The sequence below is a fragment of the Hoplias malabaricus genome, chromosome 5 (genome assembly GCF_029633855.1).
Source record: "Hoplias malabaricus isolate fHopMal1 chromosome 5, fHopMal1.hap1, whole genome shotgun sequence".
NCBI lineage: Eukaryota > Metazoa > Chordata > Actinopteri > Characiformes > Erythrinidae > Hoplias > Hoplias malabaricus.
In genome coordinates, this window is record NC_089804.1 from 55,092,500 (window position 1) to 55,109,555 (window position 17,056).

Consider the following 17,056-nt stretch of genomic DNA (forward strand, 5'->3'; position numbering starts at 1 on the left):
ACTACACACTGACAGTGCACTAAATGTTAGACACAGGGACGTGAAGCTTCTATTGAATTTAAACGATTTTATTATCTGATAGACTCTTTTTTTTTTTATGACCTACACTGTGCACTACGCAGTGTGGAGGGAGATATTTGAGATTCAGCCTTAGTTGAAAACAGTTGATCACTTCTGGCCAAACCCACACTTTTAATAATAATGCTTAGTAAATACTGTGTAGTGTTAGTGTGTAGTACACAACTGGGACGCAGCCTACGTTTTAAAACACTTTTTAGAAGTGCGGTGGTCTGAATGGGTTCTACCTGAATGAGCCTGGTTTAACACTTGGATTTCATAAGGTATTAGGTTACACAGAGCAAGACCCTTCAAACTCAGAGAAAGCAAAGACCACTGGGAAAAACCCTGAACAAATGCTGAGAACACTGTCAGTGCATTTGTGCTATCTTCCTTTCTCACAGGCAATAAAGCTTACATCGCAATATACATCTGATCTGTGTTGGCAAGTCCGTTTTTTTCAATCCTGCATGACCTGCACGTTCAGGGAACATGGCTCAGGGCGACACTGATCAGTGTGTGAGAAAAACCTGTGAAGATTAAGTCGTAGCTGCAGGCGGTTGCTGTTCTTTTCAGTAACATTAAGCAAATATTGAATGTGAGTTTCACCCAAAACAGAGATTTTCCAACCGCTTATTTATTATTATTATTATTATTATTAATTCATTCATTCATTCACTCAAATTCTGCTTCATCCGGTTCAGGGTCGAGGTGCGTCTGGAGCCTACCCAGAATCATGTTTTGCAGGTGGTGTGGTGTGTTCTCTCTGTGTCTGCGTGGGTTTCCGCTCCGGGTGACTGTCTGTGAGGAGTGTGGTGTGTTCTCCCTGTGTCTGCATGGGTTTCCTCCTGGGGCTCCAGTTTCCAAACACACATTGGTAGGTGGATTGTCTGTGTGAGAGAGACAGGGTGAGAGTGTGAAACTATCCACAGTGACCCTGAATAGGATGAAGCACTTGTAGGAAATGAATGAATTTATGAATGTCCACAGCAATTGTGTGTGTGTGTGTGTGTGCAATAGAACAGCAATCAGCAGCATTTTTTTGAGTTTCCTGGTTCCACTCCACTCTGAGCCTGAGACAAGACAATGATCTCTGGCCTTAATCATGCGCACAGCAGCAGTGTAGATGATGCTGAATCTTCCTGAGCCCAGACTGACACTCGTCATATTCTCCTGTGTAATAAAGACGCTGATGGTGAGAGGTTAGTAATAGTATTTGGGGACAATATGAGGCCATTTCCATATAGATGAACACAGACTGATATCTAATCCCTCTGTGAGGAAACCTGTGAGCTGAATTTGAAACAGCATGCCTCCTCCACATTTCTCCTTGCTTCTGTTGCATGAAAAGTGGTGTTCTGCAGCAGTGTAAAGAAATTCTCCCGCTTTACACACCGCTCTTATTGCATTAGTGTTTGTTTCAGACATGTCCCTTTCTCGCCCTGGCTTTGAATGTCTCCTGTGTCCTGCAAAACTGATGAGCGTGGATTTCAAATGGCAAAATGAGAAGGTTTTGGAGCTCCCGCTGACAGAGCCCGTAATTTAATGCATGTATTAATACCACAGTGTTTCTCATACAAAATTTAGGGGGCCGCTTGGAACCCCAAGGATCCGTATCGTCAAACGATCTGCCTTCTTCTGGGGCAGCTAGCAATCCCCCACTCAGAGGCCCGACTGCTCTCAACACAGAGCGTCCTCACACTGCTAAAGAAGACCACCGAGAGCCACCGCCGCAATCTCTGTCGGCCAAGCCTCAGCCACCAAAACGGCAGAATTCAAAAGCCCGGAAGCAGGCCAGATCTCTGGACCCCTCAGCGATGACAGGGCAACCTCTGACAAAACAGGAGAGTCCAGGAGAGCTCCAGTCTCCTCCAGCACTGAGCCAACCACAGGCTTGCAATCCAGCTGCTTCAGAGAAACCACAACCCCCAGCGGAAAAGGAGGAGCAGGGCCATCCACCACTCAAGTAAGCTTTTTTTTCTGCTTGTTCTGTTAATGGCTTTCAGGAAATGACCAAACAGCAGTCCTTGATTTACACCCTATGTAGGGCACAGTGTAGGTCATAAAATAACAATTTCTGCACTCATTCAGATTTTATGTCAAAAATCTGTAAGGTTTCACATTTCCCTGTTAAATTAGTGTCTAATTACTGTCTGGGTGCAGTATTTTTAGTTTTATTATCTGTGATGTGCACTATGTAGGTAGTATGGCATTATTCGGGATGCAGCCCAAGCTCATCTCTACTGACTGACAAACCGAGCACTTTTTTAAAAACATGACGTGGATAAATGGGCCATTTTAATGTCTCAGTGAGGACTACAAAATGTTGAGAGAAACATTCATTCATTATCTGTAACCCTTATCCAGTTCAGGGTCGCGGTGGGTCCAGAGCCTACCTGGAATCATTGGGCGCAAGGCGGGAATACACCCTGGAGGGGGCGCCTATGGACACTTTTGAGTCACCAATCCACCTACCAACATGTGTTTTTGGACTGTGGGAGGAAACCGGAGCACCCGGAAGAAACCCACGCAGACACAGGGAGAACACACCACACTCCTCACAGACAGTCACCCGGAGCGGGAATCAAACCCACAACCTCCAGGTCCCTGGAGCTGTGTGACTGCGACAACTACCTGCTGCGCCACCGTGCCGCCCTACATGAAATGTATTATATTTTAATTTGTCTATGTAATCACCCTTAGCTTCTATACATTTTCTGAATCCACCAAATCCCCTGCAAAAAAAATACATTTTGTTTTTACACAGACACATAAATAAATAAATAAAGAAAATAATGTGCTGTCATTAGAAAACAGCCTTCCACTGAGACCTTTCTTCAGATTTGGGAACAGGTAAAAATCTCTCTGGGCTGAGGCTGGGCTGTAGGGTGGTGGACTAATGTCCAGGAGTCCACAGTCACACACAGTGCAATGCTCAATTTTGAATCGTTTTATTGTTTCTCTCAGGGGGCGGCACGGTGGCACAGCCGGTAGTGTCGCAGTCACACAGCTCCAGGGAACTGGAGGTTGTGGGTTCGATTCCTGCTCCGGGTGACTGTCTGTGAGGAGTGTGGTGTGTTCTCTCTGTGTCTGCGTGGGTTTCCTCCGGGTGACTGTCTGTGAGGAGTGTGGTGTGTTCTCCCTGTGTCTGTGTGGGTTTCCTCCGTGTGACTGTCTGTGAGGAGTGTGGTGTGTTCTCCCTGTGTCTGCGTGGGTTTCCTCCGGGTGCTCCGGTTTCCTCCCACAGTCCAAAAACACACCTTGGTAGGTGGATTGGCGACTCAAAAGTGTCCGTAGGTGTGAGTGAATGTGTGTGTGTGTGTGTGTGTGTGTGTTGCCCTGTGAAGGACTGGCGCCCCCTCGAGGGTGTATTCCCCCCTTGCCCCCAATGATTCCAGGTAGGCTCTGGACCCACCGCGACCCTGAACTGGATAAGGGTTACAGATAATGAATGAATGAATGAACATTTCATGTGTATTACTTCATAGCTATACTAAGAACGTATTGAAAGCCCCTCGTATACTGTGTATATCGTAGCCTAGCAAAAAACATGGTTAAAACATTCATGTAACCTACAGCTGGGAAAAATTATTAACACAAATCTTATATTATAACACAATATTGAAAAATTAGCAACACAAAACACTATAGTGTAGTATATCAGTTGTATATACGCTACCTACCAGCGTATAGTTGGGGCCAGAAGATTTTTGAAGCAAACTGTTACAACAGATACAATCTGTTTTAGCCAACAACTCACCAACAATACACAGTCTACCCCAAACTCCATGAAAGATATATAAAATTTACTCCAACTAACCACAGTCCGGGCCGCCTCTATTTTTATAAGCCCACCATTTTATAAATAGCTCTGACCGTGTTATATAAAATGTCTACAATTATTGCTTCCTCCATTTTGGATTTACTGTACTGCTGTACAAAGCCCCACCCACTCAGGTCACTGCGGAAAAAGCAGCAGCGCTATTGGACATGGGAGCAAAATTTGCATGTCTGTGCCCCCCAGTTATGAACTTTGTCAGTTTTGCGTCACAACAACTTCCATTAAAGTGAATATTACTTCGCTAGAGAAATATTGCTGAGTAATGTCTATTGTGACCAAAGCTTGATTAGACACACCGGTGTTTATGAGTATTTTAGGTGTATTTCTGCCCATACTACTTTTTTATACAGAGATATGCATCTGTCCTAAAGCCACAGCAACTAATAGGTGTAAAGATATGTTGCAAAATACACTTCTTTTAAAAGTGACCCATGTCTCACTTTCTTTTCCTCAGCAAGTCTCAGTCCTTGTCCAGTGCGTTTGGCCTGAGGGACAAGTCCTTCTTCCGCTCGGCTGGTGAGGATGTGGTCAGAGCCGAGGCCATCCGAAACCTGCGGGAGTCTTTCGCCAGTCTCTTCTCAGACTGAGAGGAAAATCCAGCAAGAGCTCAACACAAGTTTACCTTCCACCCCACAGTCTCGACTGTATCTGTACCTTTCCAGATCCACTGTTCAGATAGTTCTGAGGAAATCAACCTAACCCAGATGTAGTGGATTAGCCAAAGCATACCTGGTTTGCACTGAGGCTACAATGCTAATGTTTGCTAACTAGTAATGGAACGTCGCACCTCACCGATTAGAAATTAAACATTGTGTGGTGTTTTTAAAGCTCAACAGACTTGCTATTGAGGATTCTGACATTGTAGAACAGAGGGCTCCCAACCATAACTCTGTGAACAGGTACTGGCCCATGGGTCTATTGGTACCGAGCCCCTACAACTGCCAACAACTGCATGGTGAATTAATATGGACACACATCTGAAATTCACTATTTTTAAACATTACAGATTTTTTTAAATTATTATTAATATTAATTATAGCAATTGAACACTCAAATGTCACAGTTAATTAATCTCATATGATTTTTAATGTGAGAGGACTGCAACATGTCTCTAGGTCTCTCATGTGAAGACAGAACCTGCTGCAGTGGCCCTGAAGGTGCGGTTGCCTTTTCCATCCACACGGTTGTCGGAGACCAGGGCTTCAGCTTTGACAGCCCACAAGACAAAGCTCCTTAATTGACTGTATGACAAAAACACACTGCGTTTGTCACTCACAGATATAACACCACAGGCCCAGGGTGCTCAGTAATGGTGAGGTAACATGTCAGCTCTGCTGTTGTACAGTGTGTTATGGCTCTAATTCACTATAGTGTGCCATCAAGAGTGACAACAACAAATATAACCACACCACAGGGTCTCTCAAAAAGACTAGAGTGATAAGATAGGGAACCCCTGCTGTAGGACACAAAGCAAGTAGACTAACTGATGACTGACTGTTAAGTCTTATACAAAATATATCATAGACAGGGTAAAACAGTTGGTAGTTGCTGAGTGAAGATACCTAGCTACAACCTTAATATATTACATAGCAGTATCCAGTTTGTACCTGGTTGTTACTCACTTTTCAGTTTATACCTTTTTACAAGGGAAACAATAGTGAAAATGCAGTTCAAAATGTACATTAGCTAGCTAATTAGCCAAACACTTTAGCCTCAAATCTCCACAGTCTGTAATATTAGTAAATGAAAACAAACTACTTAGCGTAATTACCCCATTTTTCGGTCACTTTAATTACAATTATGGAAATCTTAGCTAACTGTAAATAAATAGAAGTACTTTACTCACTCAAATCAACATTTTTCAGGAGTCAAATGTGTGTGGATTAATGTCCAAGACCTGTTTGACTTTGAAAGAAAATATGTTTTTAGATAAAAACGCTTTTGTTTAAGTAGGTGCTAATACTGCTAAGATTACTAGCGCCCCCTAACTTCGGCCACCTCCCCTGCTTGTGACAGTCAAACGAGACAGTTGCTACCACATTCAGTGGTTTTGAGAGGTTCACAATGAGATTACGTTTGTCCTGTGTTGGTATCCGTACTCTACATGTAAGGACTACAATGGCGGTAGATTTTACCCTCAGAGAAAAGGAACTAACTTTTACACTGAGGGAAATATCTGTCGCGAAATGGAAATGTGTTGTGTTCCACATGCAGTTTTGCACACAAAGAATTAGAACACTGTTAGAGATACTTAAATATTGTTTAGATATGTGATTTTTTGCAAAACTGATGTTTAAATGCCCTACTAAGGCTTGATCTTATGTTTTATTGTTTTACCCAATGCGATTGGCGAAGAGAGAGAGTGGAATTGCACCATATACGGCAGTGGCCGGAGTTGGGGGACGACCAGAAATAGGAGGAATACTGATACAAAAATAGCATTTGTTCAGTGTTTTGATAAAGTCCAGTCAGTAGGATCCATGAATATGGTTTACAGTACATTGGTGTTAGTGCTAATGTCAGTGCTAAGTAAGTTTTTTAAGCAGCAGATACCATACAAATCCCTCACAGCTTCCATTACTTGTTAGCGACATTAGCTTATAGCATTAGCTCCAGTGCAAAACCAAAGAAGTGAACTTAAGACACCACACGTGTTTTGATTGTAGGTTAAAATACTGTCCAAATTACCATCTGAAAACTTACTTTAATCGTACACCTGATGACTTTTATTTTCTTCGATGTTGTGTTATTAGTGTTGCATGTTAAATGCATGAGTGTGTCCTTAGATGTTGAGATGACTACAAAGCCATATAGGAAACACAGGTCGACTAATGTAAAGCCATTTTTCAAAAGCTTTCAGCGTTCAACAAACAATCTCAGTCCCATCTTAGATGATTTTGGTTTCTGTTCTGTGGCTGTATGTTAAATTTGCTGTAGGTGTAATAGTGGTATACTGTCAACTCCTTCTACTCCTTTTGATTCTAGGTATGAATTCAGTGTCAGTACCGTGCTGTGATCTGTGATCCTATATATGAACTTCCAATGTGTCTTCTTGCATTCTGACACTAATGGCCTTCTGAGGAGAAACTCCACTCTAATGTTTAAAGGGTCTACTTTGTGGAAAACCTTTTTTTCCCTATTTTTTAGATTCACAGACTTTGATGTAGCATGTAAACATTGTTAGAGTTTTAAAAAACGTACCGTTTACACATTTGTGATGTTACAAAAAGCATTGCCTTTATCCACCAATTTCATCCAGCAGCTGTTTAGCCCCGCCCACTCATGCTGAAGCTATATGAAATGTTTCACCTCACACAGCCAATCAGAACTCTTAGCAAAAACATACAGGAGGAGAACTAGCTGTGGTTTTTAAAAGGTGATGGTGAGAAAAATACAGATTATTTTATTAAAGCCATACAGAGCTTCATAAATGGAAAAATAAAACACAACAGAACTGGACATTCCCTCTCTGCATTGTTTGCATTTGAAGGCTGGGCCACAGAAATTCATGAGCAGCAGTGGAAAAGCCAGAGCAGGTACGTGAAACATATCCATGTACACTTAACACGACCCCAGTAAACATTTAGCCGTTGATTCAATGTTGAAATAACGTAACGACTGCCGTCTAATCAACGTTCTCTTAAGGTTGAAAATGAAAGTTGAAAAGACGTCCAAACACACACATTGATAAGACGACCATAGACGTATTTTGGACGTCCATTTACGTTATTGATTGGTCCCGAAATAAATTACTTTCATAAAACGTATTTTGGACGTCCATTGACGTTATTGATTGGTCACCCCAGTAAACATTTTGCCGTTGATTCAACGTTGAAATAAAGGTAATGACTGCCGTCTAATCGACGTATTATTAAGGTTGAAAATAAAAGTTGAAAAGACGTCCAAACACAGACATTGAAAAGACGACTATTAGACGTATTTTGGACGTCCATTGACGTTATTGATTGGTCCCAAAATAAATGACTTGTTTGAAACGCATTTTGGACGTCCACTGACGTTATCAATTGGTCACCATTTTTAAGATGGATTTTGGACGTCCGTTGACGTTTAAAATATGTCCTTGACGGACAGACTACTTTTAAACCTATTTTGAACGTCCAGGGACGTTCCTTGTCTACTGGTACCACTTAACTAAATTATTAAGATGGATTTTGGACGTCCATTGACGTTTAAAATATGTCCTTTTTTACGCACTGCTATTAGCTCTTTAACTCAGTGCTCATTGTGTCTGTTTTGCACAGTTTAACCTAATAAATGTGGGACCAGCGCTGTGATTGGACAGACTCTGACTAATTCCCCTAGCTCCCCTTTAAAGTTGAAATATAGTTATATATAACTGTGCTGGACATGTTAAAATTCAGCTCCCGTCTGGAACCTAAGGTGCTGTTGTAAGCACAGCTGCCCGAACAGAAGCATTCTGAAAAGACCTGAGTAAATGTAAAATGTGCTGATGAATACAACTGATCTTCTGAACAGCAGCTGCAGAGTGGACGGATATTAAAGGTGCTGTGGAACGGCTGCAGATACAGGAACCTTGTTGAATCATGCAGTGCAGCATTGGAAATATGTATCAGTCTCTAGATACTACTGCTACTCCTACTACTACTAATAATAATGATGTAAGTATAATAAGTGTTTATATATATACAGAAGTGAAGAGACTGTGGTAATGCTGGTGATGGTGGTGCTAGTACACGGATGACACACATTTAAATGAGCAGTGCCACAAACAAGAGAGAAGCAGAACAGCAAATAACCGACTTAAGCACTAGAAAAATGAAGTTGAATATTGATTTCTAAATATTCCTAAAATTCACTGTATGTCCAAAGGCTTGTAGACACCGACTTTTGTGAACACAGATATTCAACCGTGCACAGCTTGTAATTTCTCAATGACATACATAACGGCCAAGGTCAGCTACAGGAATGTGAAGCCACTCAGCACTGAGCCATGGAACTATGTTCTTTTGAGGGACTGAGCTCCACGCACTAATCACCCACCATCACTACCTTTACTTTCAGCTACTGTAACCACTTCATCGTGATCAGGGATGTGGTGGGATTGGAGCCTGCATGGAATCACTGGAGCAAGGCAGGAACACACCCTGGAGAGAGAGCTAGACCATCTCAGGGCATCACATACTCACCCAGTCACTCACACACTCTCTACTGTGGACAGTTTCACACACTCACCCAGTCACTCATACACTCACACTTGTGGACAGTATCACACACTCACCCAGCCACTCACACACTCACACATGTGGACAGTTTCACACACTCACCCAGTCACTCACACACTCACACCTGTGGACAGTTTCACACACTCACCCAGTCACTCACACACTCACACCTGTGGACAATTTTAAACACCCCTGTATGATGAAATTACGAGAGGCTATAATTAATTGTGTTGTGGCATTGGGAAATATTTCTTTGAACATTTTGACAGTCTACTCAGGAATTTTGACTGCAGAGCCATGACACACCACTGCTACTTTCATTCAAATTAAGGTTCATGCGTTGTCAATAGCCACATATAATTCATATCATTAATGTTGTCCAGGTTAATGTTTAAAAAAGCAGACCTTTGAGATGGTCCAGTGAGAGCGGCTCATTAAATATCAACCAACTGTGAATGATTTACCTCGTCCTCACCTTGTGCGTCCTCTTTGATCAGAGCTGTTTGCTGTTGCCAGATCTCCTTGTAGTACAATGTCTACAGATGCTGGACATGCGGATCCCTGGACCATGGGTTTTGGATTCAGACAGCTGGGCCTGGACGAGGCCATGTTTTATGAGTCTAATGGGATGTTCTCGCCAACTCCAGATGTGTCCTTTTCTTCTACTGAGGACTGGAGAGACAAAGATGGACCCAGCACAAGTGAAGGATCTGCACACAGGGACCGTCCATGGACAGACAGAGAAACTACATCAGGTCTAATCTTTATCTCTGAGTTCTGGGTTCAGTTTGACATGGGTTTTTAAGCTCAACACCCAGAATGTAAAGGAAAATGTTTAACTATGGAACACTGTGGCTCCAGCTGATGTCACCTGCAATAAGCTAACATGCTAAAAAGCTAACACTCCTAAAAATGTAATCCAGCAGAACTTTCCTGTGAGATTTGAGATATAATATAAATTCTAATCCATAAATGTGTTTGCTCTCTCTGGCTGTCCTGGACAGCCCCCCATCACTCAGCAGAATGCTAATCAACATGGGCTTACTCCAGTGGCATGGCCAGAGATTTACATTTGCGTGGGCCTGGGCGAACGTGGGTGGGCACAATTATTTAGCTGCATATTATCCATGTCTTTTATGGTCAGGGCAAACCCAAATGTCTTAAATATCAGAGTCAACAGCTGCTCTCTGACTTAGGCTCCCATTCAGGCGAACTTTAAACAACACTGTCTTCGTCTCGGGCGGCACGTGGTGCAGCAGGTAGTGTTGCAGTCACACAGCTCCAGTGTCCTGGAGGCTGTGGGTTCGAGTCCCACTCTGGGGGACTGTCTGTGAGGAGTGTGGTGTGTTCTCTCTGTGTCTGCGTGGGTTTCCTCCGGGTGACTGTCTGTGAGGAGTGTGGTGTGTTCTCCCTGTGTCTGCGTGGGTTTCCTCCGGGTGACTGTCTGTGAGGAGTGCGGTGTGTTCTCCCTGTGTCTGCGTAGGTTTCCTCCGGGTGCTCCGGTTTCCTCCCACAGTCCAAAAACAAACATTGGTAGGTGGATTGGCGACTCAAAAGTGTCCGTAGGTGTGAGTGTGTGCGTTTGTGTGTGCTGCTCTGTGAAAGACTGGCCCCCCCTCCAGGGTGTATTCCTGCTCTGAACTGGATAAGTGTTTAGAGATGATGAATGAATGAATCCTGCAGTAAACCCTGGTTAAAAAAAAAAGAGGTGCCTTTGGTATCAAAAGCCTTCTGTTCATCTGAAGCCTGTGGGCTGCCTGCTGACTCTGAAAACCTGCCTCCAGTTCAGCATTCACAGATTTATTGTGGGTAATTGCAAGGTTACAGTATATATATTCATAAATGTGATAAGGCCATCAGCCAGAGAGGATGATAAATTGTTCAAGGACAAGTTCCCTTTCTTCTCCATTCTCATTTTTCTCCGTTTTTACTCAGTGCTCTCAATTTCAAAGCAGAAATGCTCAGCCATGACACAGACCGCTTATCACACTCATCATACATCTTCTAGGGAATAAACAATCTATCCTTTAACTCCATTGTTAGTAATGTTGATTTGTCTTTACTCTTTTCTGATGTAGATTCCACAAGTGTGAGCCTGAAGACTTCAGGCAGCAGCAGGTTTTCATTCTCCAAACTCCACAAAGACGTGTCTCATCCTCTAGAGAACTTGGAGTGCAGAGTGTGCGGAGACAAGGCCTCGGGGTTCCACTATGGAGTTCATGTGTGTGAAGGATGTAAGGTAATAACAACACAACAACTAAGACTAGTGCCACTGCCACACAGCTCCAGGGTCCTGGAGTTCACTGGAGTGTCAGTGTCTGTGAGGAGTGTGGTGTGTTCTCTCTGTGTCTGCGTGGGTTTCCTCCGGGTGACTGTCTGCGAGGAGAGTGGTGTGTTCTCTCTGTGTCTGCGTGGGTTTTCCCCGGGTGACTGTCTGTGAGGAGTGTGGTGTGTTCTCTCTGTGTCTGCATGGGTTTCCTCTGGGTGACTGTCTGCGAGGAGTGTGGTGTGTTCTCTCTGTGTCTGCGTGGGTTTCTTACATGGGCTCCAGTCTCCTCCCATAGCCCAAAACACATGCTGATAGGTGGATTGGCAGAGTGACATCGTCCCCAGGTGTGAGTGTGTGTGTGTGTCTGTGATGGATTGGCAGCCTGTCTCGCTGTGCACGTTTTCCTAATAACTCACATTGATTGCACCAATAAAAATGCTTCAAAATGACTTGCATGGGAATGAAGTCAATCCCCGTAGAATTATACCAAATAAAGTCAAGGTTCTTCTAAATCTAGTCCTCGACAGTCCCCCAGGCCCCTGTTTACACCCCCCCCCCCCCTGTTTACATGATGTACCATCTGTGCTCTGTTTCAGGGCTTCTTCCGGAGGACAGTTCGGTTGAAGTTGATGTATAAATACTGTGGACTGAACTGTCGCATTCACAAAAAGAGCCGCAACAAGTGTCAGTTCTGTCGCTTCAAGAAGTGTGTGTTAGCGGGAATGTCTCACACAGGTAGGTCTTAGGGGTTTTACTGAAAAAAAGGACATATACATGAAAGCCACATCCTCGTATCTATACCCACTGTCCTCTATTGTGCTGGTACAAGTGGATCAGACACAGCAGTGCTGCTGGAGTTTTCAAAGGCCTCAGTGCCTCTGTTGGACTGAGAATAGTCCACTAAGTAAACAATATCCACTGATGAAGGACTAGAAGAGTTACTGCCTCTGACTTTTCATCTACAAGGTGAACCAATGAGGAAACTCCAGCAGCAACGGCTGTGTCTGATCCACTCTACACCAGCACAACACACACTAACACACCACCACCACGTCAGTGTCACTGCAGCGCTGAGAATGATCCACCACCACATCACACCTGCTCTGTGGGGGTCTTGTGGGAGTCCTGACCATTGAAGAACATGGTGCAAGGGGCTAACTGTTCAGGCCAGTAACTAAGTGGATAAATTGGTGACCAGTGAGTCTCAGTCTCAGTCTCTCTCTCTCTCTCTCTCTCTGTAGCTATTCGTTTCGGGCGAACGCCCCTGGCTGAGAGAAACCAGCTGATGGCAGAGTTCCACACTGAAGTAGGATGGATAAATCCAGAGGCCGCAAACTTACAGAATCTCGCCAAGCACTTACACAAGTCCTACCTCAGACACTTCACACTGACCAAAAGCAATGCCCGGGCTATTCTCGCGGGGAGGGATGGGAAACACACGGTAAGACTCCGGTTCTAAGACATGGATCAAGCCTAATCTGAGGCTGAAAACAATTTCTAATGGAGATTCATCATTGGCAGGGCAGGTTACTTTAGGCTAAGCTTAGTCCAGCACCTGGTTGTAAAGTGTTTCTTCTGAGGTCTGGTTCAAGTATTGACCTTGTTGTGAGAGCTTCAACCCTGCCTTTGCAGTGGAGCCGTCCCCTAGTCGTGATACACTAATGGAATTTTCCAGTAGGATAATGCTCACCCATACAGCAAGGGACTCCCAGGAATGTCTCTGCCAGATTGAAACACTTCCTAGGCCCTGCATAGCCACTAGATTTATCACTGATCCAGCATTTATGGAGCCAGCTGGGTCGCCAACTTCTGCAACCTAAGCGTGTGCAGGATCTACAGGCCCAGCTGCAACATAGGTGTGCAAATGGGCCTCAGAATGCCATACAGAACCCAATGCCAATCCCATATGTTGGATCAAAAACTGCATTCAAAATTATTCTTCTCTTTACCTGAGCTAAATATTAGCTACTAATTGCTAATTATACTTCCCCCTATAGCCCTTTATCATCCACGATATGAAGTCTCTGGCAGCTGGGCAGGAGATTTTAAACAGCAGATGGCCCTCTGTGGCCCCTACACTGAGCCCTGAGCCTCTCCGGCCCCAGGAACTGACCGGAGAGGTCGAGCTTTCCTTCTTTCGTCATGTCCAGATCCGGCAGGCGGAGGAAGTCCAGAAGGTCACAGAGTTTGCCAAGAGCATCCCCGGCTTTGTGAAGCTGGACATTAATGACCAGGTGACCATGCTGAAGTATAGCGTGATCGAGGTCATGATCATCCGCCTGGTCAACTTCACCAACAAGGACGGAGCGCTGATGTCCGGTGGCGAGGCCTTCGTGACCAGGGAGTTTCTGAAAAGTGTCCGAAAGCCTTTCTGTGACATGATGGAGCCCAAATTTGAGTTCTCAAACAAGTTCAATGCTCTGGAGCTGGAGGACTGCGACCTGGCCCTCTTCATCGCGGCCATCATCCTCTGTGGAGTTACAAACTATGTTTTGTTGTGATGTATCTCACATAAAGTACACACAGCCATATCGTTAAGATGACCACCTTGTTTCTACACTCCTTGTCCAGTCAGTGTCCAGTAAATTGTGGTCAGAGTTTTAGCTGCTGTTCTTTTCCTTGGTGTGATCTGTAGACAGACCTGGTTTGGTGAACGCGAAAGCGATCGAGGACCTCCAGGATGAGGTTCTGCAGGCTTTGGAGCTCCAGCTGAAGGCTCTTCACCCAGAGTCTCCTCTGCTCTTCGCCAAACTGCTGCAGAAAATGACCGACCTCCGCCCGCTGGTGGCAGAACATGTCCGAATCATCCACCTGCTGAAGAAGAACGAGCTGGACATGTGCCTTCACCCGCTCTTTAAAGAGATTATGGAGGACCTCTGCTAGAGCCAGGTCCACTGGGGGGATACGGGTGGGGCTTTGTGTTTTGGGAAGCTCTATTGGACCTAAATGTATTGTACATGCTTTTAGATGTGCAGCACCTCAGGGAACTTACTCACTCACCACAAGGGGATGTGAAATTAATAGGTGTGAATGACTGGGTGAGTGTGTGAAACTGTCCACAGGTGTGAGTGACAGGGTGAGTGTGTGAAACAGTCCACAAGTGTGAGAGTCTGGGTGAGTGTGTGATGCCCAGTGAGGATCTGGCGCCCCATCCAGGGTGTGTTCCTGCCTTGCGTCCAGTGATTCTGGGTGGGCTTTGAACCCCACGTGACCCCAAAGAGGATGAAGATGACACAGAGGACGAATGGATGAATGAATGAGTGAATAGTTCAGCACTAATACCAGAGACAATAAGAGACTACGATTTAATTTGATTGTTTTAAACATGAAACTGAGAACATTCATTAGAAATTTAGAAACTCTTATTTAACTTACACTTAAAAGGTAAGGATTTGCGCTTCACTTTTTCTGTGGGTACTTTGTTCTGACAGCGACAACCCTGATGTGTTGTATAAGGTTTAAAACAAGGTGTGGTTCTCAGGTTTTGAGTCATTCTCATGTATTACAGCTGTTCCTGTTTTCTCAGAGTACTGGGTGTGTTTAGTAATCCTCTAAATGATTTAAAGCAACACTGGGTAGTATTTGTTTTACATTAAAATTAGCTTCAGAGTCAGTGCGATGCTCCACTAAGCAGTAACAGGAAGAACAGAGCCTCTGTCGTTGCTGTTTCAGGCTCAGCACTGAAGAAACTGCACTATGTAACTTTGGGAGGAGGGTAGGAAACCTCCCCACTCTTCTCCTCCTGCATGATTTTAACACAGTGCTTTAAAAGTGAAATATAACCTGCATCTGTATTGTGAGCCTTAAAGTAAATCTTAGTTGTAAAGTATGGCTTTAAAACAATTTCCTAAAATGTAAATTGTTTCATAAATATTGAATATATTAGATATTTTTTAAATGTAATCTATTATATATGTTGAGTATTTCTGAGGATGCATCAAAGCCAGACATCTAGTCCATAGCTTTACACAGAGCAGTCCCATTGATTTCAGGGGATGGACAGACAGACGGTACAGGTTATGGAGGAGGGCGCCCCCTTGTGGAACTGACTGACCCGTCTTGCTCAAATACTGCCACAATGGGTTCAGACTCTGCTTAAAATCACTGGGCACAAGGACCAGGACTGGACCACACCCTGTCACACTCTCGCCCTGTTAACCCCTCTCCCTCCCTCTCTCTGTGAAACATTTAGCAGCTTTTCTGGCCAACACTGGACATCTTTTTTTTGTGTGTGTTTTGGATAAAGCCTGACATCCATTAACTGGACTATGGTTTAAATGCGGACTGTAGTCTTTCAAATCACACTGTAAGCTTTAATATCCTTAATTCTCAGAATGTCCAGCTATATAAAGGCAATGTGGGCGTCACGGTGGCGCAGCAGGTAAGTGTCGCAGTCACACAGCTCCAGGGACCTGGAGGTTGTGGGTTCGATTCCCGCTCTGGGTGACTGTCTGTGAGGAGTGTGGTGTGTTCTCCCTGTGTCTGCGTGGGTTTCCTCCGGGTGACTGTCTGTGAGGAGTGTGGTGTGTTCTCCCTGTGTCTGCGTGGGTTTCCTCCGGGTGACTGTCTGTGAGGAGTTGGTGTGTTCTCTCTGTGTCTGCGTGGGTTTCCTCCGGGTGACTGTCTGTGAGGAGTGTGGTGTGTTCTCCCTGTGTCTGCGTGGGTTTCCTCCGGGTGACTGTCTGTGAGGAGTGTGGTGTGTTCTCCCTGTGTGTGCGTGGGTTTCCTCCGGGTGACTGTCTGTGAGGAGTTGGTGTGTTCTCTCTGTGTCTGCGTGGGTTTCCTCCGGGTGACTGTCTGTGAGGAGTGTGGTGTGTTCTCCCTGTGTCTGCGTGGGTTTCCTCCAGGTGCTCCGGTTTCCTCCCACAGTCCAGAAACACACGTTGGTAGGTGGATTGGCGACTCAAAAGTGACCGTAGGTGTGAGTGTGTGTCTGTGTTGCCCCCTCCAGGGTGTATTCCCGCCTTGCGCCCAATGATTCCAGGTAGGCTCTGGACCCACCGCGACCCTGAATTGGATAAGCACTTACAGATAATGAATGAATAAAGGCGGTGTTTATAATTACAGGGGAAATGCTGTTTTCTCCGGGTTGTTTACATTCAAGAGCGCTGTGTCTTTTAAGGTGAGGGGGACAAAAAACTCACTTTTTTTGTACGTGGCTTTAAGTTTAAGTTTTTATTCACCATTTGAATGACCACAAAAACTCATGTGGTTTAGATTTGTAGCACTCTGTCTAATGTAGTCAGCTGTCTCCAGAATTGGGAGGCATTCCACATTAAATTAACAGAAACAGCAAATATATGATACAAAGCACGTTCGCCTCTCAGCGCTGGGATCTTGGGTTTAAGTCCCATCTGGGGGGAGTTTCCATGTTCTCCCTGTGTCTGCGTGGGTTTCCTCTGGGGGCTCCGGTTTCCTCCCACAGTCCAAAAAAATGGAGGGTAGGTGAATTGTGAATCTGTCTAATAACTGTCCTGCTGTGTGACTGAATGAGTGTGCGCTCAGATATGGATTGGCGCTGTGTCCTGGGTTAAAGCCTAGTGCCCGATGCAGTCCTCCAGGTGGACGGTCGTTCCTGGTCGAGAGTACGCTGTGCGCGTTTGGCTGCTGCTTCTCGCCAGTGTGTGTGTGTGGATTGAGTGTTCTGAGCAGTGTGGATTGTAAAGCGTCCTTGGGTGTCTAGAA

General features: G+C 44.7%; 2 protein-coding genes across 2 annotated transcripts in view; both read left to right on the top strand.

The window, feature by feature from the left end:
* The window catches only part of syn2a (synapsin IIa), a 35,362-nt gene extending 30,877 nt beyond the window's left edge, over positions 1–4,485 (top strand). Inside the window, exons 12-13 of the mRNA XM_066670918.1 lie at positions 1,645–2,023; positions 4,353–4,485. Of these exons, the coding sequence (XP_066527015.1) occupies positions 1,645–2,023; positions 4,353–4,485 (512 nt within the window). The remainder of the gene's footprint in view (positions 1–1,644; positions 2,024–4,352) is intronic.
* A 6,725-nt stretch (positions 4,486–11,210) lies between these two features.
* LOC136696164 (peroxisome proliferator-activated receptor gamma-like) lies at positions 11,211–14,975 on the top strand. The gene is made up of 5 exons (XM_066670328.1): positions 11,211–11,341; positions 11,968–12,106; positions 12,613–12,812; positions 13,369–13,847; positions 14,005–14,975. The coding sequence occupies exons 2-5, from the start codon at positions 12,001–12,003 to the stop codon at positions 14,252–14,254; spliced, it is 1,035 nt and encodes a 344-aa protein (XP_066526425.1). The 5' UTR covers positions 11,211–11,341; positions 11,968–12,000; the 3' UTR covers positions 14,255–14,975.
* Positions 14,976–17,056: the final 2,081 nt, after the last annotated feature.

Excerpts from the sequence above, each read along its gene's own strand:
- LOC136696164 (XM_066670328.1), top strand. The coding sequence starts at position 12,001 with ATGTATAAATACTGTGGACTGAACTGTCGCATTCACAAAAAGAGCCGC. Across the intron at positions 12,813-13,368 it reads GGAGGGATGGGAAACACACG|CCCTTTATCATCCACGATAT; the intron begins GTAAGACTCCGG and ends TTCCCCCTATAG. Across the intron at positions 13,848-14,004 it reads GCGGCCATCATCCTCTGTGG|AGACAGACCTGGTTTGGTGA; the intron begins AGTTACAAACTA and ends GGTGTGATCTGT.